The 27,753-nt window shown below is 42.6% G+C and overlaps 1 protein-coding gene across 2 annotated transcripts; it reads left to right on the forward strand.

Annotated features, from left to right (window-relative positions):
* The first annotated feature begins 13 nt into the window (after positions 1 to 13).
* canx (calnexin) lies at positions 14 to 27,753 on the forward strand. Of its 2 annotated transcripts, none has more exons than XM_008286093.1 (15): positions 14 to 76; positions 9,540 to 9,773; positions 12,157 to 12,230; positions 12,714 to 12,772; positions 12,871 to 13,012; positions 13,705 to 13,786; positions 14,275 to 14,467; positions 14,553 to 14,742; positions 16,494 to 16,607; positions 16,690 to 16,846; positions 18,277 to 18,492; positions 20,119 to 20,238; positions 23,701 to 23,836; positions 23,923 to 24,020; positions 25,076 to 27,753. In XM_008286093.1, the coding sequence occupies exons 2-15, from the start codon at positions 9,543 to 9,545 to the stop codon at positions 25,133 to 25,135; spliced, it is 1,872 nt and encodes a 623-aa protein (XP_008284315.1). In that variant the 5' UTR covers positions 14 to 76; positions 9,540 to 9,542; the 3' UTR covers positions 25,136 to 27,753. The 2 variants fall into 2 exon arrangements, with proteins under 2 accessions (XP_008284315.1, XP_008284316.1); XM_008286094.1 differs by having other exon boundaries at positions 25,079 to 27,753.

Consider the following 27,753-nt stretch of genomic DNA (forward strand, 5'->3'; position numbering starts at 1 on the left):
AGGTGGATCGGCGCCCTCCGATATCTCACGTGACGCTCCTCGGTAGTTCCCAGGCGGTCAGCGCGGAGAGCCGGAGGTGAGTAAATCCAGCGACAAATGACACATTTCCCCACGCAACCCGCCGGGTAGAGCCGCTCTCTGAGGGAGGACGCTTTATTTTTGCTGTCTGTGCTGTAATTATTCAGATAATATCAGTTTTTAGCGACTACATCACCATAAACACGGAGCTTCGTGGCTCCGGCATGCTGCTAGCATCGGTGGCTAACAGACTCATTAACCATAGGTGTGCTCGGTTAGCCTGTTAGCCTGCTGCGTTAGCCTTCACTGACATTTAATTAAACACTTCCCAATTCTGCACGACTTACTATCTGTGTATTACATAGGGTTTGTTTTTTTTTAGCTTAATAATAAGGCTAATTTAGCTACTCGCGTCGCTAGCAGCAGCAGCAGCAGCTAAGCTTAGCTGTGTGGCGGAGCTAGCTGCTGCTTCTGGTATCCGGACACTCGGACGAGGTTTGTGAGCTGATAGAAAACAACAAATATGAGCTAAAATGTCAGGAGCAGACTGTGTGGTCACAACCGGAGCAGGAGTGTGTGTCAAGGGTCAGCTAGCATGCTGGCTGCAGCTGTGTAAGCAGCCACCAGAGGCTCCAGCACCACCGGCCAATGTTATGCAACCCGAGAGACATTAAACAGTTTGTGTGAAATGGATCCAAACTAATCAAATGTGCCACTGATTCATGTCCAAGTGTATTCATGAAAGGTGGAGGCTACAAATGATAGGCCTATTTATTTAGATTTAGACTTTAATTGGTGTAAAATGGAAGAAAACTATTTCTTCATTAGCCAACAATAAACCTTTACAATCCGCTGATTTATCTTTGCATATTTAATGAAGCCACCTTCATTCTGTGAACATGTGTGGAGCTACAGGCCCCTGGAGTACACACGTTTTAATTTACTTTAGATAGACATTTTTAAAAGTGCATCTTGGGTGACATTGTAATGCTCATGTCAGCATGCAGGAGGTGTGGTTGGTCAGAACAAGTTCTAAGAAATGAAAGGTCTCAGTTTTTTGGTACCAGCATCATTTTCTAGACGTAGGACGGAAACGTGTGACCTCAACAAAGTGGTGTTAAACAGACGCATCGGAGAAGTCCCAAGAATGATTTTGCTTTGTGTTTGTGTCAGATTGTTTTACCTCCAAAATGATGCACAAGACATTTAAAACGCAGCTTTAACATAGTTTCACTGCTGAAATAAATATATACAGCCAATATGAGACGTCCTCGTCTGAATGAAGTGTTTCTAACTCAATAGCAATGAGAGAAAACTATTTATGTAGTTAATTGTCTTAACACTGAGCAGTCTGGGTGTCTCCTGTCACGTTTTTCTTCACGGTGGCTCATTTCTAACTGAAACAGAAAGTCCTGCACCGCTATGGAAACGGGTCAACAATGAAGGAGGAGAGAGATGTTTTCTGTCAGTAAGACACAGTTAGAATGACAGAAATCAGAATAAAAGAACAATAAAAGTGGAATTTCATGTGTCCACAGGTGTTACCAGCACTGTAGATATTTAGCTGTTCACCGTCTCCTCAGTTCAGCAGAAAACGCTCAGACTTTTAGTCCTGTTTATCGTAGCTGAGTCGGCCATGACAGTCGAACCGAGTAGTGCAGAATTTTTGGGTTTTTTTTACAGGATCTACTGCAAATGTTTTAATGATAATGCTAATATTTTCAAGACAGTCAGACCCTTTACAAAGTAGGTAAGAACACAACAAGACAAACATAAAATAGTAAATAACTCAAATCTAAAGGGAAACAGCATAAAGAAAAAGAATTATGAGTGGTAAAGATATGACTTTTATATGTAAAACAAAGATTAAATATCACAGTTTTATGCTTAGATGTTATTTTCCCAGCAGAACTATATTTCGTTAGCTCTGGGGCTGTTGGGATGGTGAAAACCCAGCGAGTATTTCTGTTTTTACCGTTTGCAGCCTCTGATTTAGCTTTTTTTTTCTAAACCCCATAAACCAGCTTCAGATGGTAAACTCAGTGATATTAGTGATAAAATGTTTAATAGCAAGACATGGCATTTTTTTCCCTCCTAAAAATCCATTTTGACTGTTTCATGGTTTATGTGTCTGTTTCCCCCAAAGGACAAAATGACAAGAACCAATGCAGCGAACAGAAGGCTGCTGTAGCTGATGATTAACAAAGGGTTTGTTTTAAAGGTTATTGTTGGAATGACACCAACTGTCTGGTGTTTCATTCACTTCATCCTGCAGTTTGACACCATTAATGATCGATTAGTTGTCCGCTATTAAAGTGATCCTCCAACTATTGTAGTGATGATTAAACGGTTTGAATACATCTGGAGAGAAAAAAATGTTAAATGCGAGTATCTAACTAAACATCCGTGGGTTAATTATCCCTCAGGTCTGGTCTCCCACACTAATACTTCACCAGTTTGTCCACAACCCAAACTATTCCACAAGGGTTGAAAGCTGGTTGAAAAAAAGATTTGTCCGTAAATGAGTCACAGTGGGTCCTAAAATTACTCTCAGGGACAGAGTAGTGGCTCAATATGTCCAAAAGAATTCAAAACCTGTCCGGAAATGACTCAGTGTGTCCAAAATAGTCCAAAAATGACTCAATTTGTTGACAATAACAAAACATAATCCTCAATTTGTCTAAAGAGGTCCAAAAGTGACTCCAAATTAATGCAGAAAGACAAAAATTCAATTCAATTTTGTTTATATAGCGCATATTTACAACAACAAGTCATCTCATAGCGCTTCACAAAGGCAGAGACAGAAACACCCAACAATCCAAAACATTTGGATTCCCTATAAGCTTCAGCAGTCCGCCACAGTGGGACGGAACCGAAGACCCCCGAAGGGGAAAAAAAACCTCCGACAGAACCAGGCTCAGGGAGGGACGGCCATCTACCTCCACCGGTTGGGTGGATGTAGAATGAATTATAAAATTTAGTTTACAATTAAACACGTTACTAGAAGTTATTGTCCTTTTGTAATATCTTCCAAATGATTCGACATTCATCCAAAGTGACAGATTTGTCCGTGAGCAGCTCAGTGCATCCAAAATGAGCTGACGATGAGTTCAAACTGTCCAACCACGATCTAAAATTAGTCCAAAGATGACCGTCATTGAATCAAAAAAAACACCTAAAACATGGTCCACGATTGCTTAAAATTTGTTTTCGATTAGTTGTTTGGTCAGAAGATGGTGAAAACTGTCAGCTGGTACCAACCAACAAACTACTCGCTGTGACGCTCCCCCTTAGACCCAGTCGGAACGACGTCTGTGTTTGTAACAGTGGCTGTTATTGGTTCACGTGTTGGATCCAGTTTCTCCACTGAAGCCGTCCGACTGGTTCAGCCACCGGTTTCTGTCAGGATCTGATGGGAAACCAGCCCTACACATGGCTTAGCATCCTAACTGTCAGGAAGGGGAGGAATCACAGGTTTTCATGGAGATGCTGATGTTATTAGAGCTGGAAGTCAACTCACAGACATGGTAACATCATTACATGTGGCTTCCTGAAGATATTTATCTCTGATCCAACCTGAAAGCCCATAAATCTGCTCAGAAATCAGAGAAAAGACAGTTCAGAAGCTGCTTGACAATTGTCTGTTTGTAGTTGTTCTCCAGTAAAAACTGTCTGTACGTCCATCGTATGCTTCAAACTGACAGTTTGGCTGGTTTTAATGGAACTAGTCAGACCAAATGAGAACAAATACAGGCTGAAAACAGTTTCTACCTGCAGCCGGTCAGATCAGAAGAAAGAAAACAGTCATTAGAAGAATCAGAGGAGCAAGTGAACGGAAGTTGTTGCTGCTGTTATGATTATTATTACCGCAGTTGGAATGAAACAGAACTGAAATAAAATCAGACCAACACACATCGTCCCCTTTGAGAAGAAGATTAGACAAAAATGTGCCAGAAAATGACCCCAAATCTGTCCACAGTCACACACAGTGACAAAAAATGTTCAAAATGTGTCCAGAAGTGACTCAGCATTAGGGCAAAATGACTCGGATTGCAAAAACGAGTCCAGAACTACTCGGCAATGAAAGAAATTTAAAGTAATTTAAACCGAACCAAATGTATTTATAACAAGCTGTTGGTTTAAAAAGATGATTCAAATTGTAGAAAGTGAAAGTGTGACATGAAAGCATTGATCTCACTTTATGCAGAAATAAGCGTGTTTAAGTCGCTAAAAACCTGCATCACACAATAGGGCAGCGTGATACGGCCACAAATATTTATCACCATATCAATGAGAAGATTTAAGATAACAGTATAACTGACGCCAGACAAAATACTTCAAAACTGACAACTTCATTGGTGCAAATAAAAAAAGAACAGTTTCTTTTCCATTTAGCAGCTAACAGCTGTTGTTGATGTGCATTAAAGCTGTGATGTACCAACACCAATGGTGCATCAGCTGTGAACTGCTGCTGACAGTTTGTTTAACCAAAAGGCGTTTCAGATGGAAACGGGCTGACAACACATCCTGAGCAGAACAGTGCATAGTGTCCAACGAAGTAAAGCAGAGTTGCATAAAAGCATAAAACTTAGCAGCCAGTTTCTTTGGACCCACCACCACGTGGATACTGGGACCAACGGGGTGGAAGTGGGCGGGGCGCACAGGCAGGACTTGGTGCTGATACCAGTTTAGGAGGAGAGCGGTCACAGTTCTGTTTCCACCATCGGGTGGTGGCGGCAGCGGCGGGCGAATATTCAGATCTCTAAATTGCTATGCAGACACCACCACAATACTCGGATATCCGGGTCCAGCCCGACTGTCGGTCGATGCATCGCCCTCCTCCTCGGTCGCCATCGTGCTCCTCCCTCCATGTGCGTTAGACCGGACCAAAACAACGACACTGCGCCTTTCACTGAGATGTTATTGCGATATTTCAGGTTCATATCATCCCCTGACAGTATACCGCTATGATGTGGCCCCGCCCTACTGCAGCAGCAGCTTTCTGCACATTTACGGAGGTTAAAGAACACGTCTGGTTGGTTCTCCTCTGGTTCGCTCACTGGGACTCATGATGGGAGTGCAGGTTAAAAGCATTCATGCTGTGATGGATATATAATCTGGCAGCTGTTTTTGTGGTTTTCCTCCAGTGTTTGTTTTCATCGCTTTATAGCAGCGGCGACCCTCTGTGTTGACTCCAGGTGAATTAGGGATGGAACTTTAGCCGAGTCAAATATCGCATTCATTTCACTTTTGCTCTTGAACAAAGTAAAGAAAACGACAAAATCGAAAGTCAGTGCTTCGTCTCCTCCAGTGTTGACAAAGTTTGGGACTTAGTGTCTGAAATGAGTTTATTTATTCAATTTATTTGTCCAACATAACTTATTACACCTCAGTTATGCTCAGTTCTTCGTAATTGGCCCAAATTTACACAAATTTGTCAAAAACGACTCCAGATTCTCCCAAAATAATGCAAAAAATGCCCCAGATGACTCAAATTAGAGAGCTTTATGACATTTAGTGGCACCAGTCTGAAGAAACGAGAACAAATCCAGGATACAGCCAGTTTAAAACCAGATTAGTGCGGCTGTAGTTATTGCTTGACTTGGGCGTCTGTATCTCTGGCTGCAGTTCTTCTTGTAATTCAACAATGTTTTTTTGGGGTTTTTTTTGGACATCTTTAATGGTTTTGTTTTGTTCCAGTATCACAAGACGTGTAGCTCGTTGTAAGGCAGAGAAAGAAAAGTGTGTCCAATAACAACCTGACGTCGGGTGTGTTGTTGCTTTACATGTGAAAACGATCAGCGAAATGTTTTTTTTACTGACGGTTATCTAAAATTTGGTACCAAAATGACTCAATGTTTGTGTAAAATGAGCAAAATTGGTGGATTTTGCCCAAAATTACATCCAAATTTGTCCAAAAATATTTTAAAAATATGTCCAATGATTTAAATTTGGGTCAAATTTCCCCAAATGTGTCGACGACGACTCCAGATTCTTCACTACGTTTCTGATTTGACACCCGAAATGTGTGCGTATATTATTATAAAGATAAATTACAGCACTGCAGACTTCATGTATTCACGTTTGGTGTTCAGAAAGCGTTTCCTGATGAACTCTGTTTGAAAGCAGCTGAGCAGTGGATGTGAGCAGCAGCAGCAGACGTCCTGCAGCCTCCAATGATATCAGATTAACTGACAGTAACTGGGCTGCGTGGAGCCGACGGTCTGGCCCATAAACGGCGCCTTCAGCTGGTTTCACTCATCGGATTAACATGAAGCTGCTACTGCTGCTTCCTCAGAGCTGCTCAAGAAAACTCAGCAGAGGAAACAGAAACATGTAGATTCATGTTTTTGTCTTGCATGTTCAGAAATGAAAGCATGAAACCTGCTGCCTCCTGAAGGATAAAATAAATCTGAGCTTTAACTTTCGTAAATAGTACACCTGTATGTAAACTCTACACCTGTACAGCTCGACTTGTAATTCTGAATCGTGAATTAGTTTGCATTTAAATATGGAGCCTTATATTTACAGGATTGTTTGTGCTAAGAGAAGTTTTTGGTGTTACCCCAGAGACGTTTTATCCCGAAGCAACGGAAAACGCAGAGATGTCTGTCACAGATCTGTCATGCCCACTACTGTAGGTAGTCCCACTGTAAAAACTAATTCTGTTAAAAACAAAACAAAAAAACTACTAGATATTATCTGCAGCTTAACAGCAAATATCTGTGAAATAACTGGATTTTTCCTAATTTAAATACAGTTGAAAGAATATCATTTTATGTCCAACGGTAGACCAGATCACTTTTTTTGTGTTCGTTTTTTACGGTAACGTGTGAATTAATCATGTTCACTGTGGATGTTATCTGTAATCTAACAAAACAGGGAAAATCAGAAAAAAGAAAACCTTCAAAAAGTTAAAAACTAAAGGACCATTCTGAGTAACTCAAGCAGCAAATGTGGGTTATTCTGGTGAACGTAGTCCTCTGCTGATGTTCATTTAAAACCACAGCGAGCAGCAGCGTCGGGAGCCTTGTTACAGATTAAACTGTAGATCTTTGTTGTTAGAGTTAACGATTTACTGCATCAAACCCTTCGCGTGCATCTTCTTAAGTAAAATCTGTATCTTTATCTTCAACCATCTCGAGCCACGGTGAAGTTTTCTAATTCTTTAAATGCCACGTGGGCGCCGACTGGCCAGATGGCTTCAATGCTAAGCTATCGACTAGCGCTGGTGTCTGCATGGCTGTTAGCCTGGCATGCTAATCCCGCTGCAGGTTAATCTGATCAGCCTGGCAGTCTGCTGCTGAACTGAAGGCAGGATGTCAGGTTTTACTGTCCGTCAGGCCTGAGTTTTATCGTTGCTTTACCTGAATAATCAGGAGTTATTGTTTGACCTGTGCATCATGAGTATTTTGTGCCAGAATCTGTGTGATATCAGTATTCATGGAACAATCTGCAGTATTGTTATTGTGCACATGCAGTGGAGCCTGTATAACAGCTTCAGTTTCTACCTACAGAGGACGACAAATATCAACCGTACATACGTAAACGTAGGTATATTGGTTTGTTTTGTGTTTTATTTTCACTGTGGGATGAATAAAGACTTCTCCTATCTTAAAGCTGGCCCACAGAAATGTGTGCTGCTGCTGATTTTGTAAAGGAGATGGCTTTAAAAGCAGCCTACACATCAGCTGCTTCATCTGAACCATTGGTGCTACAGAACCAGATCTATCAAAGGTTTCTCATGATGCGCTAAAGAATAAGTCCATGTTCAGCATTTTTTCTGGACATCTCATAAATAAAAATGTCTGAAACAGCAGTTAACAAAACTGGACAAAAGTGTGTTATTTATTTCATTAAAAAACTGTATTAATATCTTTCCATTTTGTTGGTGCCTAGAATTCCAGTATGCAGGAAAAAACCCTGCTTCACAGCCGATGTTTGGACCAAAACATGTTCAGTAAAAGGAAATAATGCCACTAAAAGCAAAGTTTTAGCTTTGATAATTGCACATTTTGCTATTTTAGCTCATGAAAACTGATAAAATTAAAAAAATGTGTCTGTTTTCATTCAAATAAGCTCTGTTCAATATGTAGAGACTGTACATTCTTCACCAGAAACAGGATTGTTTTATTAGTTTTAGGCCTTTCTGTGTCTAAGTGCTGAAACCAGACCTGACTAGGAAATGGTAAAGCTGACAAAACCTCGCTTTCGTAATGCACCATATGTAGCTGGTAGTGTTACGTTATCTTGGATCAGATGAAAACCCTTTTCTGAGCGGTTCCTGAATGAACACAGCAGCTGTGAACGGGTACATGTATATTCACACAGGTGAAGTAATCGGATAAACTAAACCCTTGTTGTTGTTGATCACCGTGTCGTATCGACTGCAGAAGCATCTCTTCTTAGATTACGTGTAGACACGGCGAGCGTAGCGGCGCTGCAGGTTAATAAATCTGAACTCTGCTGTGTTCAGAGTAACCTGCAGCCTCCTTAAACTGCAGCAGAGCAAACCAACCGTCTGTTTGCGCCGCAGTAATCTCACAGGGTTTAATCTCATTAAGGGTAAATGAGCTGAGGCTGCGAGTCCTGCGGGTGCTGGCTGGTCGGTTGGTCGGTTGGCTGGTTAATTGGTTAGTGGGTCACTGTGGCGATGGTTGGGTGGATGCAGGGAGAATGCAGTTTAATCGGCAGTGTGTTAGTCGCTGTTTGAACTGGTGTTGACTGGTTAACAACCTGCAGTTAACTTCACGAGATGCAACGTTCATCATATCGTAACTCAAACGAAACGTGGCCGACACAAGCCGACATGGAAGAATTGTTGTATTGTGAATTCCTGAAGACTTGTTCTTTTTGTTTTTGCTTTGTTTCTTTGAGGTTTTACAGCATTGTAGCATGAGGAGGAGGTGGGGGTGGGTGGATGGGTCGTTTAGATTAGCTCTAGATTTACCAGATTAACAGGAAGGACTGTAGTGGTACCATTAAAATGATTGGATGCCCATACCTCCAAGACAGCAGCAGCACCGTTTCCATTAAGTTTTTCTGATAGGATAATTCAAAATGCAGACAAAAATCCTTCATTGAAACACTGGCATAGAATAACAAGGTCTGCCCTGTGAAAATGATCACTTTGAGAAACAAGCTTCCACACGTTAGGGCTTCTGGAGGCTTTCTAGGAGCTACAAGTGCGTGTACCCTTCAGATGGATGCTGATCTAAATGTTGACCCATCCATCCACCCCCACCCCCTCCCTGTGCTAAATGTGAAGACATCTTCAGGAATTGTTTTTAGTTGTTGGGGTTGAAATGATTCTTTCATGTCGGCTGGTGTCAGCCATATTTAATACTGTTAAACAGCTGATTGTTCATTTGATGTTGATGCTCGCCAAGTCTTTCCGTCTCCCGGGAGGCTTATTAACTCTTTATTAGAAGAAGGCAAAAGCCACGTAACGGAAATGTACATGTGTGTGTCCTCTGACAACCTGTGGAAAGTGAAAACTGACCTGAAACCTGTCTCTGCAGACTATGGATCAGAGGGTCGGGTTGTTCGTTCTTCTGGCGTTGGGCCTCCTCTGCCTTCACTTAGCGCCCGTCTCTCGGGCTGAGGACCTGATTGAGGACGGTCTGGGCGACGACATGGACGTGGAGGACGAGCTGGATCTGGGTTTGGCCGGAGCCGATGACGAGGATGAAGAGCTGGAGGGAGACGTGGAGGACGAAGCTCCGCCTGTTCCCAAAACTCCTCCCACACCCAAGGTAAGACGGCAGCGGCTGATTGGACGGTTTTTGGCTGATAGTTACTAATAAATGTCAACCAAATCTGAAAAAATGTTCCCCCCCACCTCCTCAGAACATCTGGTTCTGTATCTGCAGCACCTTTATCTACTGACCAGAGTTCTACCTTCAGACTGTGAATGTTCCAGAGTTCCAGGTCCTTCAAGTCCACAGAGGAGGGTCCAGATTGATCACCTTAATGGACTTTTTCCATCATTTCTGAGCCTCAGAACTTCATCAGTACAGCAGATACACACATGACATTTAGGAGGAAGAACACATCTAAAAACTAAAACAGATTTGGCCTTTGAATTGTGACACCTGCTGGATGGATGTTCCTCCTACATGTCATGTGTCTATCTGCTGTACTGATGAAGTTCTGAGGCTCAGAAATGATGGAAACAGTCCATTAAAGTGATCAATCTGGACCCTCCTCTGTGGACTTCAAGGACCTGGAACTCGAAGGTTAAACTTTGGTTCTTTAAGTATACTGAAGTTACTGTAGATAAAGAACCGGCTGGTTCTGAGGATGGGATGGAACACAATAAAGACGTGGACATGAAATGGATAATGAAGGAATTATTAGAAATAGATATTATTTTTGCTGTGTGGAGGCTGTTTGTCTGACGTTGATGTGTATAAATAAAGCTTCTGTAAGAACATAAATGCTGCTGCTCTGCTGAATGAGAAGCTACGTTACACATTAACCCGTGGGTCTGATACCAGCCGTGAACCGGCCTGCTGATCCACTGACCTAAATCCACTCAGGACACAGTCGACTGACAAACACACGTTTTTCAGTCCAAAGTCTTTTCAGTAATTGTTGTGACACTTGATCATCCTGTGCATGTACCACGTAGCGCTGCAACTAATGATTATTGTGATAATCGATTAATCTGTTGTTTATTTTTACGATTATTCAATTAATCAAACATTTTTGTTTAGTCTTTATTTACCCAGGTAAGTTAAGAGCATAGTTTCATGAAGAAAAAGAAAAACACAAAAGATCTGTGCATTTTATTTAACTGCTTTCTGTAAAACAGCTCAGATAAGAATAAACACAGTGAGCTTTATATCTAGCTTGTCAGTTTAAAGTTTTTTCAATTCAAAGCATCAAAACAAACAAAAAATGACGTAAAATAGTTTTTTTTAAAAATAAAAACTTACTGCCACACTGTGGTCGCTGCTATAAGAGATTGGTTTAAGATTTGCAAAAAACGGGCCATCTACGGTAAAAAATGTTATTAAGCAACTAATCAGTGACTAAATTAGTTAACAAAAATAACAATAATCAGTTTTAGTCGATTAGTTGTTCCAGCCCTCGTACCAAGTAACTGAATAAGCGCTGGTGGAGGAGAGTAGGTCGTCTCCAGAGGTCAGGTGCTGAATGCAAACCAAACACTTCTAGTAAAGATTAACTCAATTTGTTTTTTTTGAGAAAATAAGAAATAATGCTGACAAAGGCAAATGAGAGCAACAAACCCTCAGATCTCACCTCAGTGCGTTTTACAGGCACATAGAAGTCATGAATTCACAGAACAAACGGGCAGCCACAGGATTAGAAAGAGAAAGTATAAAATCTAATAAACTGAAGTCTCCGTTTGACCACAATATTCAGATTCATCACTGAACAAACTGGACACCGGAGATATTTCCTCAAACAGTGGCTCACGGTGACTCTGGAAAGTATTCAAACCGCTTCACTTTTTCCACATGCTGTTATGTTCCACAATGGATTACAAGTTTTTCTCTCAAAATCCTACACACAATACCCCATGGCGACAAAGTGGACATGTTTTTTAGACAATTTTGCAAACATATTAAAAATAAACACTCAAATATGGAATAAATATTCACACCCTTTGCTATGAAACTCAGAATTGAGCCCAGGTTCACCCTGTTTCCACTGGTCCTCCTTGAAATGTCTCTACAGTTTGATTGGAGTCCACCTCTGGTAAATTCAGTTGACTGGACATGATTTGGAAAGGAACACACCTGTTCTATATGAGGTCCCACAGTGGACAGTCAGAGAACAAATCAAGCCATGAAGTCAGAGGAAGATCTGTAGATCTCCGAGACAGGATAGTGTCAAGGCTCAGAAGTGGGGAAGGGTACAGAAACATTTCTACAGCATTAAAGTCTCCATCATTTGTAAATAGGAGATGTTTGGAGAGATGTTGGGAGATGCATAATGTAGAAAAAGTGAAGCGGTATGAATCCTTTCCGGATGCACTGGTTTATTATTATTATAACGGCATGTAAAGAGAACGATAAAGCTTGTTAAAGTAGCAAAAAGATCTAAATAAATGAAATGATCTGTTTCTAAAGTTAGCTTCACTGTCTTTCATTTCCTGTTTGTGTCCAGGTGACCTACAAGGCTCCAGAGCCGATGGGGGAACATTTCTTCGCCGAGTCTTTTGACCGAGGGACTCTTGATGGGTGAGCACACAACAAACTCCTGAGGATTGGAGGAATATTTGCTGTTTCCTGTTGACAGCAGAAGCGCAGAGTTCGACTGTATGGAGATAAAATGATCCCAAATTACAGCTTCTCTAATAGATACGACAGACAAACTAGAACTCTGTACAGTGGGTTTAAAGGCACATTTCTTTTTTTTTTTTTAATCACCAAAATTACACCAGTTATCATCTAGAAACTGTACAGACAGAACCGTTTTGACTTTCAGTTTCATCAGTGGAAAACAGCCAAACCGGACCTTGAAATCAGGATATTCTCTGAAAAAAAACTTTTATTCTGAAGAGCTGAACCCTATCAGATAAGGATCTGAAGACAAGATCTGAATGCTGCTACTGGTTATTTGTGCATTTGAGAGCCAGAAGATTCGTTTAGCAAAGTTAAAATATGAGTGGATTTGTGGACTATTGGGCTCCCCGAGTATCTAAACTCTGTGGTTGGTTTCAGGTGGGTGATGTCCAGCGCTAAGAAGGAAGACGCCGATGAAGAGATCGCAAAGTACGATGGTAGGTACATCGTTTTCACCTAAAGTACTGCGACTGTGGCTGAATCTGATCCTAAAACAGCCACGATCTGGAGGGTAAACACTTGTTGTTGTTTACAGGTAAATGGTCCGTGGAGGAGATGAAGGACTCGAAGCTGCCCGGGGATAAAGGTCTGGTCCTGAAGTCTCGAGCCAAACACCACGCCATCTCAGCCCAGCTGCTGCGACCTTTTATCTTCGACACCATGCCGCTCATCATCCAGTGAGGACCAGCGTTAACTCCGCTGAAGCTGCTTCCAGACACCAAGCCGAGCGTTAGACTTTCACGAGATAATTATTCCGGAAGTAAACGCTTGTGCCAGATATTTCTCGCAAAGAAGTAAAAGACAATGAATGCACCATATTTAGAAAGCAATAAGATATCAGTGGGTACATTGCGGACAATATGTAAACTGAAGGAAAATCAGGATCGAAAAGTACTGAGTAACACTGGCAACGTGCTGAATTTGTAAAGTGATATCGCACATTCAAATAGACTGTTGCTCGTTAAATTAAAATATTACACGTTATATCAAAATGTACAAGAAAATACTACAGGTGAAAAGTGAAATAATTTTTTTTTTTACATGAAATTAAAATGTTTGACATGAATTTTACATATTGCAAATGAAAATTTAAATATTACCGAATAATAAAACAGAACACATGAAGCTGAAATGTTTTACAGCTACATGAGGCTGTATGAGGAAATATTGAAACTAAAGTGTTGCACATGATAAACATTTTGCACGTCCAATATTACACATACCATTAAAATATTGCACATGTACCTGGACCAATATGAGCACTATTTGGATCTGACATCGAATGTCTGGAAGCAGCTGCAGAACGTGTAGATCAACATGAACTCTGTTGTGCTGCCGTTGTGGTTCTGATGTGTGGCTCCGTTCTCAGGTACGAGGTGAACTTCCAGTCGGGGATCGACTGTGGCGGCGCCTACGTCAAGCTGCTGTCTCAGACTCCTGATCTGGACCTGGTCAGTGCCACTCTCTGCTCCTCACACACAATGTTCTCATCAGTTTGACCAAGACTCGGAAACAAAATGCGAATTTACAATGAAGTCGTCACATTTGAGACGTGTTCATAGTTTGCTTAGAAAATGACTGAAGTGTTCTGAACATGTGGACAGGTGGGTTCGACTGCACGTCATCAAAATACACCCTCTGAACCTCAACCCACTGGTGTGTTTCAAAGGAACGTTAAAAGCATTTCTGTAGCTGCGAAACACTCACGTTTTTGTTACTTTTGCAGCTGCTCTGCATAGTCACTGAGAAATAATAATAAAAGTTTAACAAGTCCTGTTACTTCATTTGCTCAAACACAATGAGCATCAAATGGTTAGAAATAATAGCAAAAGGCACAGATTTCATCGATTTCATGAAGCTGTGATTCCTAAACGCTGAGGCTGATCACGGGCTAAGACGATGATTTTTACGTTTCGTTCCTGCCGCTGTGTGTCTGCAGGACCAGTTTGTGGATAAAACTCCGTACACCATCATGTTCGGACCCGACAAATGCGGAGAAGATTACAAGCTGCACTTCATCTTCAGACACAAAAACCCCAAAACCGGAGAGTACGAAGAAAAACACGCCAAGAAGCCCGACGCCGACCTGAGGACGTACTACACCGACAAGAAGACGCACCTGTACACCCTGGGTAAGACTCAGATGAGGAAGTCGGCTCACCTGTGCTTTAACACACTGATGTCAGTCGGGTGTAACTCATGTGTTCCGCCCCCCAGTGGTGAACCCTGATAACAGCTTCGAGGTGCTGGTGGACCAGACGGTGGTGAACAGCGGGAGCCTGCTGACGGACGTGACCCCCCCAGTGAACCCCCCTGCAGAGATCGAAGACCCCGACGACCACAAACCGGACGACTGGGACGAGAGGGCCAAGATCCAGGACCCCGACGCCGCCAAGCCTGAAGACTGGTCAGTACTAGAGATTATAATAATGATAATAAGAATATGAATGACAATGAAAACAGTACTATTAACCCTTAAACAAATAAGGTCCTAAACAGGCACCATAACAACATAGAACGGTGAAGTCAAGTTTGTTTTTATTTTGTTTTATTTATTTAATATTAGGACAAGTTCAGTGTTTTTTACTTGAGTAATTTAAATATTAAGGATTACAACTCTACAAAGCATTCTAGTATACAACTTTACCTGACTATGAGTACTTACACTTTTAATACCACAGTACAAGCCCTGAATAATACCGACATGCCGGACTTCAGCAGTGTGGGATTCATATTTTAATTAATCGTTCTTCCTCCAAAGCTGCACATCTTTCTCTTAAAGCACGTTACAAAACATTCACCTACAAATCAAGCAGCTGAGCAGGAAAACTGAGAAAAATGTTTGATTCAGGGTTTATTAGGACACATGTTGTCACAGACAGATGGTGGTGGATCTAGCAGGTGTTGGCAGGACTTTGGAACTAGCCTGAGTGAAGTTTGTTGAGACAATGATCAGCATTATTGAAATTACACCGTCGATATGATTTGGAGCTTTCAAAATTCTGGTTCTAAGTGGGGCTGCAGGTGGATCAGTGGTTAGCATCGTTGCCTCGCAGCTAGAAGGTCGCCGGTTGGCGTCCCGGTGAGGACACCCGGGATCTTCCTGCGTGGAGTCTCCATGTTCTCTCCGGGTTCTCCAGCTTCCTCCCACAGTCCAGAAACATGTTGAGGTTAATTGGTGATTCTAAATCGTCCGTAGGTGTGAATGTGAGTGTGCTCCAGCCCCCCATGACCGTAGTGAGGGTTAAGGTGTAGAGATGATGGATGGATGGTTCTAAATGCAGAACCTCAGCTGTTGTTGAAACTTCCTCTGTAGAGGTGGGAATCCTGGTACTGAATTCAGAGTCCATTCTGGATTCTTCTTCACAGGGTGTCTGTGGAGCCTAAATCTATTTGAAATCTGAATTCTCCATAAAAGTGACTGTTAAATAAGTCTCTCAGACGTCTCAGTATTGCTGCAGATTTGTGATGTTTTCCTGCTTTCTGCCTGGTTCCTGCCCATCACTTCTATCAGAACATGAATCTGACTGTTCAGTGAAAACAGTGTTAAGTTCAATTGTTTGACTAAAACTTGAGAAGAAATGTCAGTAGCTTTAGTTTAAGAGCTGCAGCTGACAGTTAGTTTCATGTTGGACTTTCATGATTAATCAGTTGTCAGATTGGATTATACTCTATATAGGTGAGGCTCTCTTTCTGTTTTTATTGGTGCCTCTCCTGAAAGCAGCTTGTGTCCAGCACGAGGCCACATCAGGAGCTGCACTTCCACAGACTTTCTTTCAGTTTTGTTTTGTAAAACAAAATATGATGAAGATGTGGAAAGGAATGCGGTGGCACATATTTCATACGCTTACAGTTCACACACGGTCATGACATCGTATCTCCGGTTTTACACAGTCTATTGACGTGAAACACAAACTGGGAGAGAGTTTCAAGTCTGACCAACGTTTTGCCAATAAATGTAGTGTTTAAAACTAACCGTTTGATTGGTGCAGCTGTATTTGGTGACAACAGCTGTAGCAGCTAACTTTACTGTTATTGATGAGATGTACTGATGTTTAGTAGAAATATGTTTTGCACCAGCATTTCTACATTTGGTAAATGGAAGACGTTTTGTATGTATGGATCAGTACATTTACATTAACCTGTGTTTGTCTGCAGGGATGAAGATGCTCCCGCTCAGATCCCAGACGAGGAAGCGGTGAAACCAGACGGCTGGTTGGACGATGAGCCCGAGTACATCGGAGACCCCGACGCCCTCAAACCCGAGGACTGGTGAGTCGCCGCCTCACGGCAGCCCGTTGACTTGGCGCTGCTCGGCCCGTAGCACTCTGATAACAGCCTCTTTGTTTGTCAGGGACGAGGACATGGACGGCGAGTGGGAGGCGCCTCAGGTTCCCAACCCCGCCTGTGAGACCGCCCCCGGCTGCGGCGCCTGGAAACGCCCCATGATTGACAACCCCAGCTACAAGGGCAAGTGGAAACCACCCATGATCGACAACCCCAACTACCAGGTAGGTCTGCTGGAGTCCTACGGTGCTGTGAGCCTTTAAAGCAGCGGATGGCAGGCGAATATTCGCATCTCAAAATTGCTATGCGGACACCACCACATATTCCGATATTCAAGTCCAGCCCTACTGCGTTGGTCACTGCACTGCATTCACCCTCCTCCTCATTGACTATATGTCTTCTGACATCCATGTGTATGTTTATAATGGGTTTCCCCTCCAACTCCACGTGCACCATGTCTGATGCAGGAGGTTCTGAGACCTCCACATCATCAGTGTGAGATTTTTTTTTCATAAAAAACCTGTACAGATAATCCATCATAGATCGTAATGCATGCATTAAAGATGTAGCAAAACTCATATAAATTAAAACTCGTGAATGCAAATAGATTTTTTTTTTTTTTCGTCACAAGGTTCAATAAATACTGCAGTTTAAAAAAAAAATAAAATAAAATTTTCAGGCAATTATTTCATGGTTCAGACTTTACAGGGTTAAATCATTTGTAGCAATTAATTGATTATTGCAGTGGTTCTCAAACTGGGGGTTGGGACCCTCATGGGGGTCCCAAGATAATTTCAGGGGGTCGCCAGATCATTGTAAAAAAAATAAGTAAAAAAGTAAAGCCTACATTTACCAAATAAATGTGTATTAGGGCTGTCAACATTAAAAGCGTATACTTCCTCCCACTCCTTTTTTGGACTTGTTCATATTATGATTTGATTATATTCTTTTTTAATTCTTTTTAAAGTTATTTTGTTTTGTTTTTATATTTTTTTCCCTTTCATTTGTTCGAAATAAATTCAGTTCATTCATTCATTCAAAAGAAAATTAACGTGTCAATGTAAAGAGATGAATCTGTGGAGTTAACACGTTAATTTTTAACGCATTAATGCCCGAACAGCAAAGTTATTACTTGTGGGAGATTAACAGTTCTAATANTTAATTTTTAACGCATTAATGCCCGAACAGCAAAGTTATTACTTGTGGGAGATTAACAGTTCTAATAGGTAGAGTCTAATGGGGGAGTGGACTACTTTTAATCATGTACACGTTAGATTTTCTTGGTTTAAGCAGCGACTTGGTGCGAGGAGCTCTGTCCTGGTCTACTTGTCATACATGGCGCTGAGTATTTGGGCTCTGGTTGGAGGTCATGCATCTCCATGGAAGTCTCTGTCATGGTTCCGTTGCTGCTAAACTCCCACAATGTAGTCTGAGTGACACCTCCTCTGGTCCGTTAAACAGTGAGAGGCTCCACCTGGTGGAACAACCAAGTACTGCAGCTGGTCTACAATACATTTTCTGACATGCATGTGCCTCATCTCCTTCTTTATTGGTTAATATATTTGTAATCATATAAATTATTATCAGCAGTCCATCCATTACTGGTTCACCTTGACTAACCCTCATCCTGACCTCTGACCCGTCGTGTTTTCAGGGCGTCTGGAAGCCGAGGAAGATCCCCAACCCGGCATACTTCGAGGACCTCCACCCATTCAGGATGACGCCGTTCAACGCTGTGGGGCTCGAGCTCTGGTCCATGACCTCCGACATCTTCTTCGACAACTTCTTCATCACCAACGACCGCAACACGGCTGACCGCTGGGCCACTGATGGCTGGGGGCTGAAGAAGGCAGCAGAGGGCGCCGCCGAGGTAGGTTCAGATTATATAGATGTTATAGATGTTACTAAATGGAGGTGGTTGATTCTGATGACCATTGTTGTCCTTTTGATGTCTTGTGAATGCATATGACATGATGCACACGTTTGGAGGAATGTCATCCTCAGATCCCTGAACACATCTCTAATATGCTGTGTGCACAGAAAAATAACGCTCAGGACCTTTAGGACTAAAACATCCTAATCAAGCCCCAAGAAAGCTGCACACTTTTATTTTACTTTGCTAATTATTTTAATATTCATCAACAGTTCTTTTAGCACTTGTAATAAAAGTATTCATTTTTCTTTTTTTAAACAGTGGCACTATGCAAACAAAGTGGTATTTAAAGGATTAAAAAAAGCTATGATCAGGACTAATGTGCTTAAAATATCTAAGTCACTGAAAGAGGAAAATGATTGATGAGAAATGTTTTGTTTAATCTGACACTGCATCAGAATCAGTCGTTAATGTGCACCTGACTGTGATAGTAGTTGGATTTTTATTTCTTCTTTAATGAAGAACAGCAGTGGTAAATAACTGGCATTTAAAGAGTCAAAAAGATGAAAATTAAAGCGTATGTGTTGGGTTTTCCTGACTCAGTGAAAGTAGAACATTATATTCATGTGTGTTCATATCAGCGTCTTCAGGTGGATGATTTTGTCCTGTGGATTTTATAAACTGATGCCTGACAGTAAAATAACAAAGTCATAGGAAGAGAAATGCAATTAAATGAGCTTTAAATTCAAACCGTTGAAAAAGGAAACGGCGTAAATGTGTAGTTTAAACTTTAAAATGACAGTTTTGGGTTTTTTGATGAGAAAATTTAGGACGTTTTGGCAACTGGGCAAAACAAACTGTGAGCTTCATGAAAGATGTTTGTTAGAGACTCTGGGCTGATGTAACCCTCCTGAGGCGGCGCTGGGAGACTGAAATAGATGTCGTGATGATCATACGAGTCTCTTCAGACAGTCGTTGCATTCAGGGACACTTCAGATCGCTGCAGCTGACCGACGGGAACGCTCGTCTTCTGTAAAGAGGCTGCACATCTTATCTAACAAGCAAAGTAGTTGATGAATAATAAACAGGTTCTTGGAGACAAATAATTAAAATGTTCTCAGTGTTGTTGTGGGATCAGCGTGTGGGGGGTTTGGGCTCATCCTTAAGATGAGGCTCATGATCTCCAGCCCCTGGTTTTACTGCCTCCCGGTTCCTCATAACAACCATTTAACTAACATCCATCCTCCCATGACGCTGTACAGGCGGTCTGGAGTGAACCAAATACAGTCTCCCTTCTTAGAGGAGAGTAATCAGCATGTTATCTGTAGATGGGCTGAATGTTCACAGAGCGATTCTAGCTGCAGCTTATCAGCATCAACTCATCCTAAACCCACATGAAGGTCTTGTATTGATGAGAACAAACTGGCAGCAGCTGCGCACATTCATTTGATTTCTGAAAATACAGCTGGTGAAGTTTACACTCTATTTATCTGAACAGAAGCAGAGATTCTCTCTCTGATGGTTCTGTGTCTGGTTGCACCTGTTTTCCGTCTGGTAGTCCTTTTGTGCTGTCTGCATGTAGTTGCTGCTGAATCAGATGTGTTGTTGTTGGTGTTGTTGCAGCCAGGTCTAGCAACTCAGATGCTGAACGCAGCAGAGGAGCGTCCGTGGCTGTGGGTCGTCTACGTCCTGACCGTGGCTTTACCTCTGGTCCTGATCATCGTCTTCTGCTGCACCGGAAAGGTAACGCCCTCACACACAGCAAAGTGTCCTGTCAGGTCAGCTCTACACGCTGATAGATCCGTTTAACAGCCAGCTTCTGCAATGATTGAGAAAAGTTAACAAGTTTAGGTCTGAGTTAACCCATTGAGGTAGGTAGTTTATCTTATCGGCACATTTTAAAAAAACGTTATTTAACTTAAAAATTTAAAGCAAAAGAAACAAACCGAAGAACAGCCACCAACGCCCATGTGAACCTGCAGCCCTCAGATCCCTGAATCCTCCTGCTCTGTGCTCTGGAAGTGAAAGTCTGACGGACAGTTGGGATGATGCTCTGAATGTCAGAGAGTTCCTGAACTGGGCCGCAGTTAAACAAGCGGCTGGAGAGTTCTTCCTTTTAGCCATGTCGGTACATGGAGTGAACTGTGTGTGCGGCTGCCTGCAGACGCAACATACGAGGTGTGTCAGAAAAGTTCCAGGACTGGTGTCACAAAAGATAGATTACAAGCTACAAACTACCAGTGTTCCCCTTCCCAGTAATCCTCCTGGAGTGTAAGGCCCTTCTCCAGCCTTCTCTTCACACCACCATGCACTCCTGGAAGGATTCCGCCAGGATCCTCTCAGCTCCGTCGTCACAGCCATCTTGATGTCGTCCACGTCTTCTAAACGGGTCCCCTTGATGACCCCCTTGAGCTTGGGGAAGAGGAAACAACCCCACGGAGCCAGGTGGGGTGAGTAGGGAGGTTGCTTCAGCACCGAGATGTTCTTCTCAGCCAGGAGCTGTGGGATGCTCAGGGCGTTGTGAGCAGGTTGTCATGGTGAAGCAGCCTCCACTGGTCCTGCTACAACTCTGAACGAAGCAAACGCTGCAGGATGTCTTTGTAGACGTGCTGGTTGATCGTCTGAAGGGCAAAACTCCTAGTTTGTAGTTTGAAATCTAGCTTCTGTGACACCAGTCGTGGACCTTCTCTGACACACCTGGTACCTGGTTAGTGAGGGATGGACAACAGAGATGTGATGAACTTTAGCTGAACATGTTTCTGCTCCAACTTGTTCCTGTTGTGGCAGCGAACATGAAGTGTAATCACACTGCTGGACGTTTCCTTCTGTCCTCCGTCATCATGGGGATAGACGGCTGCTCCACACATCAGCTGCTCGTCTGTTGGAGCTCCAGCAGACAACGTTCATTACCGTTGAAGCTTTTTGATCCTCCAGTATTTAAAGGTTTCGCCCCGGGGCTCACTACCCTCCCCCTCTAACAACCTATGATCAATATTTATCAATCGCATGTTGTTCCAGGGGGGCAGACGAAATGTTTAGTGAGGATTTAGTTCAGAGCTACAACTAGCACTCACCAGTTTAGTCCTCAACATCCCCAAAATCCAGTTTTGTTCCAAGAATAATCAATTTAAAGCACCTGTTTACCTCTGACGCTGCTTTCAAACTGTTCTTTGACATGATTTGCCAAAGTGTTGATTGATTTTCTGACGGTCCACAGAGGTCTTCAGGATCAGCTCAGGGTCAGTTGAGTCTCACCAGCATACAGGAAGAGTTTAATGAACCCGGACGTCCTGCCCGCTCCGCCTCGTCAGGCCCGGTGACTCCCGCTTATAGAGTAGATCCACCACACGCTTCTGGTGCTGTTCTGTCTCTGTGGTGCTGTAGTGTAGCGCGCTTGTGTTCTCGTGGCATGAAGTGTTGTCGGCGGTCACCAAGACCACAAGTTCAACGTTTCTGTACGATAGCTGCCGTTGTGGAACCAGAGTTAGACGGTTTCTCAGCTCAGAACTTGGATCAGTCCAATAAAATCAACCAGACCTGATAGCAGCTGATTCTTTTTCTACGTTAACTTTAGTATATTTAAGGAAGCAGGTTGAAGTTCTACCGTCATTCTGTGAATACGTCCAGAGTTTGAAGCGCTTAAAGTCCAGAGAGGAGGATCCAGACTGAGCTCCTCAGAACAGGATGAAGAACACATTTAAATGATTTTCATTAAAAACTGAAACCAAACTGGTCAATATCAGGAAGTGAGTGGTGTCCAGAGGAAGAGCCTTTCATTGTCTACAACAGTGGTTCTCAAACTGGGGGTTGGGACCCTCATGGCGGTCCCAAGATAATTTCAGGGGGTCGCCAGATCATTGTAAAAAAAATAAATGTGTATCAGGGCTGTCAGAACTAAGTGTGTACTTCACCCACTCCTTTTTCAGACTTGTTAATATTATGATTTGATTATGCCATATTATTGTTCTATTATTATTTTCTTTTGTTTTTATACTTTTTCTCTTTCATTTGTTTGCAATAAATTCAATTCGTGTGAATGTAAAGAGATCAATCTGTGGAATGAACACGTTCATGTTTAACGCATTAACTAATGAACAACAGAGTTTTTACTCATGAGATGGTAAAAGTTCAACCTCACAAACACAAACTCCTCTTTGGGGTTGTGGCTCAGAACGTTTGAGAACCGCTGGTCTAGAACTTCTAGAGCTTCATTCGTTATACTTGAGCCGCTGCAGATAAAGAATCAGCTGCTTCTGAGGAGGTCGGGGAGGACCTTCATGGGATGATCCAAAACAAAGTCAGGAGCACGTGGCACAGATCTCCAGCACAGACTGTACCATGCTGCTTCCACAGACACACCTCAGGCAGATGGAAACACCTCTGCACACTTCAGATTAAGTTTAAACTGGTTCTATTCTGTCTGTGTGACCTCCTTCAGTGGTGAGTTTTGGACCTGCTGAGCTTCTGTCAAAACACACGACATGACTTGAACATGAAGGTTACAGTTAGTGAAGCGTACCGGTGCAGATGTGTTGGTTCTGGAGCTGGTTTCACGCCCAGAGTTGCTCCTTCTGTTGCACAAAACATCCTCAGTGAAGATTTAGCTTCCACTCTGAAGTTTTTCTGTAACTAGTTTACATCGAGGGTGAAGTCGGTAGTCAGTCTGCTAACGGACTAAAGAGACTTTTTATGAAGGCAGTCTGACTTTAAAGCTGCAGCAGAGGAATGTGTAGTGTTACAGCAACAAAGGACGGTGCTGCTGAGGCAACATGAGCAAGAAAACAGGAGTATTAGGAAGCAGAAGAGAGGACACGAGTGGTTGCACATGTTTCATACAGGACATATGGATTACTGCTGATACGGCTCAGAGTTCTTCTGTATCTTCTATACATGATGAGACACATTTAAAAATAGAACTGAATTCTTTTTACCTTCATATAAAGTCCAATAGCAAACATCAGCACATATTATCATGTCACATGATGGAGGCTCTGAATAAACTGGACTGTTGTAAACAAAACGAGGTTCAACATGTATGGCTGAACCTTAGCATGAACCATACCTGATTATCTGGAGCCGTTTCATAGAACATCTTTTAAATGATCATAGTTTGCACACTACAAAAGAGACGGGCTTGGCTTTATGCTGACCAGAGGACCCACCTACCTCCTTTCTCTTTCCACTAACGTCCTGTTTGTCCTGCAGAAGAAGAGCCCAGCGACGCCGGCCGAGTACAAGAAGACAGACGAGCCTCAACCTGATGTGAAGGAGGAAGAAGAGGACGAGGAGGAGGAGGAGGAGGAGGCGGCGAAGGCTGAAGAGGCCGAGAAGAGCGCGCCAGGTTGCTGCCACGTCTAGATCTCAGCTCTTTATGGCTTCCTTTGTGTCTCTGCGGTTTGTAACCGTCGGTCTGCTTCAAACTTTCAGTTACAAAGGAGAAGAGCGACGGAGAGGAAAGTCCTGCAGAGAAAGAGGAAGACGAAGCAGTGGAGGAGGAGGAAGAGAAGGAGGCCACAGCCGACGAGGTGAGGAGAAACCCTCTCAGCTTCTTCATTATCAGAACAGAGTCACTCCTGAGCTTCTCTCACAACTTTGATTTCAGTTTATCAGCGACTTCTCTGAGTTTTATCGTTGCAGTTTACATATCTGGAGGTGACCAGATCCTCTTTGTTGGCGCTGAAGTCCATCCATCTTAGTTTTTTACCTTGATGAAACAGAACAAAGCTTTAATATCTCCAGAAAAGATCATGTTCTAAATGTTTATGTGCTTTTCCTTCAGTTATCAACAGAATATCTAAAAACCTTTTACACAACTTCCTTTCCAAGAAATGTGTACAAACTCAGCATCAGTTCAGTCTTTCTGTCTGCAGTGATGCACGATAAATACATGGAAAACATGTTCTGATGTCAGTGTAGGACCAACGTAGGATGTACATTAATTGCAGGAAAAATGTCGGCCTTAACCAGCTGTCAATGTGGCTAGAACCTTCTACAAATGCAGGTCACCATTAAAATGTAGGCTCTGACTGACCATCAGTGTGCAGACTAAAACCTCCCATAACGTCATGACATGTTGACTTGGTCCTGCTGTAGGTGGAGCAGAAATGTACGCTGTAAGATAAATGTGGACTATAATTTACTATGAATGTCAGCTAGGATCTACTGTAGCAGCCTTTGACCTTCCATAACTAAAGATAAATAAGTTTTTCATATAACTACTATACCTGCAGGATAAATGTAGTTTAAAGCCAACCGTAGATGAAGCTGTGACCTCCTATGACTGTAGCAGTCCATCACCAGCTGGAGCTGCTGGCTAAACATCAGCTTTTGACTACTAAACATTTTGGCTGCAGGTTCAATGTAGGCTATAAACTACTACAAATGTAGGCTTCACTGAACTGGATGTAAGAACATTGACTCACTGTAAACATGCCTTCAGGGTTTTACTGGTTCTTCAAGGAGAGGTTTAAAACCGTGAAGTTGTTCCTGAGGACAGCGTGTTGCTGATTTAACCTTGTACAGAATCCTTGAAGACTTCATTCCATTCAGAATTCAGGAGCTGTGATTTGTTTTCCTCCAGAAGCTGGACGAGGACGTTCTGCGGAGATCTCCCAGGAACAGGAAGGTCAGAAGGGACTGATATGTGAATCCACAGCCCTGACCTCCTCACCTCCCTGACCCCCACCTCAAACATCTCCCCTCTCCTCCTCCTCCTCCTCCTCCGTGTCCTTCTCCTCCTCTATGCCGAGGCGACGAAGCCCCAATTCAGTTGAAGCAGCGAAGCCGAAAGGAAACTAATCAGGATCTCTGATGTGGACGCCTGACGACGACGACGATGATGATGATGATGATGATGATGATAATGATTCCAGTACAACAGGACTGAGTTAGCGTGATTTAGAGGATTTTTGTTTTTGAAAGAGATTACCTTCCTGCATCATTCCTTAACAACACCTGAGCAGACTCGAACCTGCTGCCCGCCCAACCGCCACCCTGAGTTAGCAGCTGCCTAATTAGCCTTTTAGCAATGTGATGATAGTCTGTTGGGAGATGATTTGGCTGTTGGTGCACATGATTTGAGGTAGCCTGCCATGAGTTTTATTAGCCTACCAGCAGCCAGATTATTTAGCCACCGTCTGTCAGGTTTGTCCTGCAAATTAACTTGCAACAAGTCTTGCTAAACAGGTTTGTTTGCTGTCCACATGTAGTACAAGTAGCTCAGCAGCAGCCATGTATAACGAGGCTAGCAGCATTCACTAAAAGTCCAGCTAACAAGACTACTAAATAAGTTTCTAATTAGCCCCTGGAGAGAAATATGGTTACCAACAACTGAAAATGTGAATTAGCCTGCCTGCTAATTAGCCTAGTAACACTATCAGCGGTCAAGACTTGCCATAAAGCAACTTGTCAAAAATCTTAATAGCCAATGGACATGCAGTTAATGGTCACAAACGGTGAAGGAAGGAAAACCAAAAGTCTTTCTCATGAGCCTGTTTAAATAGCCAATAAATAAGTTAACTAGCTAGAGACCATTTGGCTAGCAACAGTTTACAATGTGAATTAGCCAGGTAATAAGCCCAATGACACTATCAGGGTCCTGCTACGTAGCCTACCGATTGAACGCTAACTGGGCTAACAGTCAGGCTAACCTTGCAGCCAGTTAAGGAAGTGAAACTAAAAGTGTTCCTAATGAGCCTCTTTAGCTAGCCCATGAGCAGTTAGCTAGTATGATAGCTAGGTACGCTAGCTACCAGTATGAAGTGACAGTCTTCCTGCTTTGGCTAGTAACAGTCTGCCAGCTAGCGCACTATGATGATGCTAATTAATGTTTTTTAGCTTTATGGGAGTGTGAAAATTACCACTTAAGGTGATCTTGTGATGAAGATGTTTTAACAGAAGTTGCTTATTATCCAGCTAATTATTGCTGTTAAAGGTAGCCTGCTTTCATCCCCATTTGGACGACAAACAAACTGCTAATTAGCTGTTTGTTAACTGTTAGAACTTAACAGCACCTAGCTAATTAGCTTGCAAAGAAGCTACCAACTGCCGTGTCAACTAAAATGCTTATTCACAAGCTAAGGGTTGATTTATTAGCCTTTTTTGTGTCTGGAAATGAGTCTACCTGCAGTCAGGATGACGCTACCAGAAGTCAAGGAGATGAGCTAACAAACGGACTGCTAATTTGCCTGCTTATTAGTTCATCAGCAATTTGGCTGCTGGTATTGCTATTAAAATTAGCAAACAGGCTGCAAGTGGCATCACAAATGGTGGTAACTTACTTAACAACTAGCTAGGAAACTGCTGCTTTGTAAGCAAACCTGTTAATTCACAAGCTAACAAATGATCTGGCTGCTTGTAGCGACTACAAACAGGCTGCTAACAACTAGCTACTAACAGCCCTAGAGTTTATAAATTAGCCTGCTAGCTGCCTGAAGTAACCCAGATCTTAGAGGTTTGCCCGAGTTGCACCGAGCTGATATTTAAAATAATGAACTGGGAACACTCCGACTTTCTCTTCCCTTTTTCATCTTTTTATTTCTCGTGATATAAAAATAAATAAATGTGTTTGTTCTGAAGCAGTTAGCTGCATGTTAGCTCCACTGAAAACAGTCAGACGAGTCTCCTCAGTGTTTATTTCAGTGTCCTGATGGCAGCAGATGATGTTTAGAGGTCGACAGCCTGAACCGATCCGAGCTTCGAGCGTGTTGTACTTCAGATCCCTGCGATGTTTGTTGTTTTGTTGTTTGTCTGAACTTTGTGGTTTAGATGCAGTCGATCGATGCTGTCAGATTAGTAAAGTGTCGGTGCTGACCAGCAGCAGCAGCAGCAGCAGCAGATGACTTCTGACACTAAAACCTCTTCACACACTCGCCTCTCTGCTTCATGTTTGTGTAGACCTGACTCTTTGGTGTTGTCTTTGAGATTTCAGTCCAGACACGACGGCTGCTGCTCAGCTCCTCCTGTACGTTTAAACTTCAGTGACAAAACCTGCCTCCTTCAGCCACCATCTCATCTTCACAGTGACATTTTACAATAAAAGTCTTCCTGCCAACACACTGGATGGTCTCGTAGAAAGTCCAAAACCCTCTGAACTCCGAGCAGCTTCTGTCTCGTTTTTCACTTCAGTATAAAATCCTGCATCTCAGTGGAAACAGCATGACACAGTTACAGGACCAGAAAATACTTTACTTTTAATATCCTACAGGTTGTACTGACGCTAACAAACAGTCAATAAAAGGAGGCTCCACGCGCTACAGA

Source organism: Stegastes partitus, unplaced genomic scaffold (assembly GCF_000690725.1).
Source record: "Stegastes partitus isolate 25-593 unplaced genomic scaffold, Stegastes_partitus-1.0.2 Scaffold432, whole genome shotgun sequence".
In the NCBI taxonomy this organism is placed as follows: domain Eukaryota; kingdom Metazoa; phylum Chordata; class Actinopteri; family Pomacentridae; genus Stegastes; species Stegastes partitus.

Excerpts from the sequence above, each read along its gene's own strand:
- canx (XM_008286093.1), top strand. The coding sequence starts at position 9,543 with ATGGATCAGAGGGTCGGGTTGTTCGTTCTTCTGGCGTTGGGCCTCCTC. Across the intron at positions 9,774-12,156 it reads AAACTCCTCCCACACCCAAG|GTGACCTACAAGGCTCCAGA; the intron begins GTAAGACGGCAG and ends GTTTGTGTCCAG. Across the intron at positions 13,787-14,274 it reads AGACTCCTGATCTGGACCTG|GACCAGTTTGTGGATAAAAC; the intron begins GTCAGTGCCACT and ends GTGTGTCTGCAG.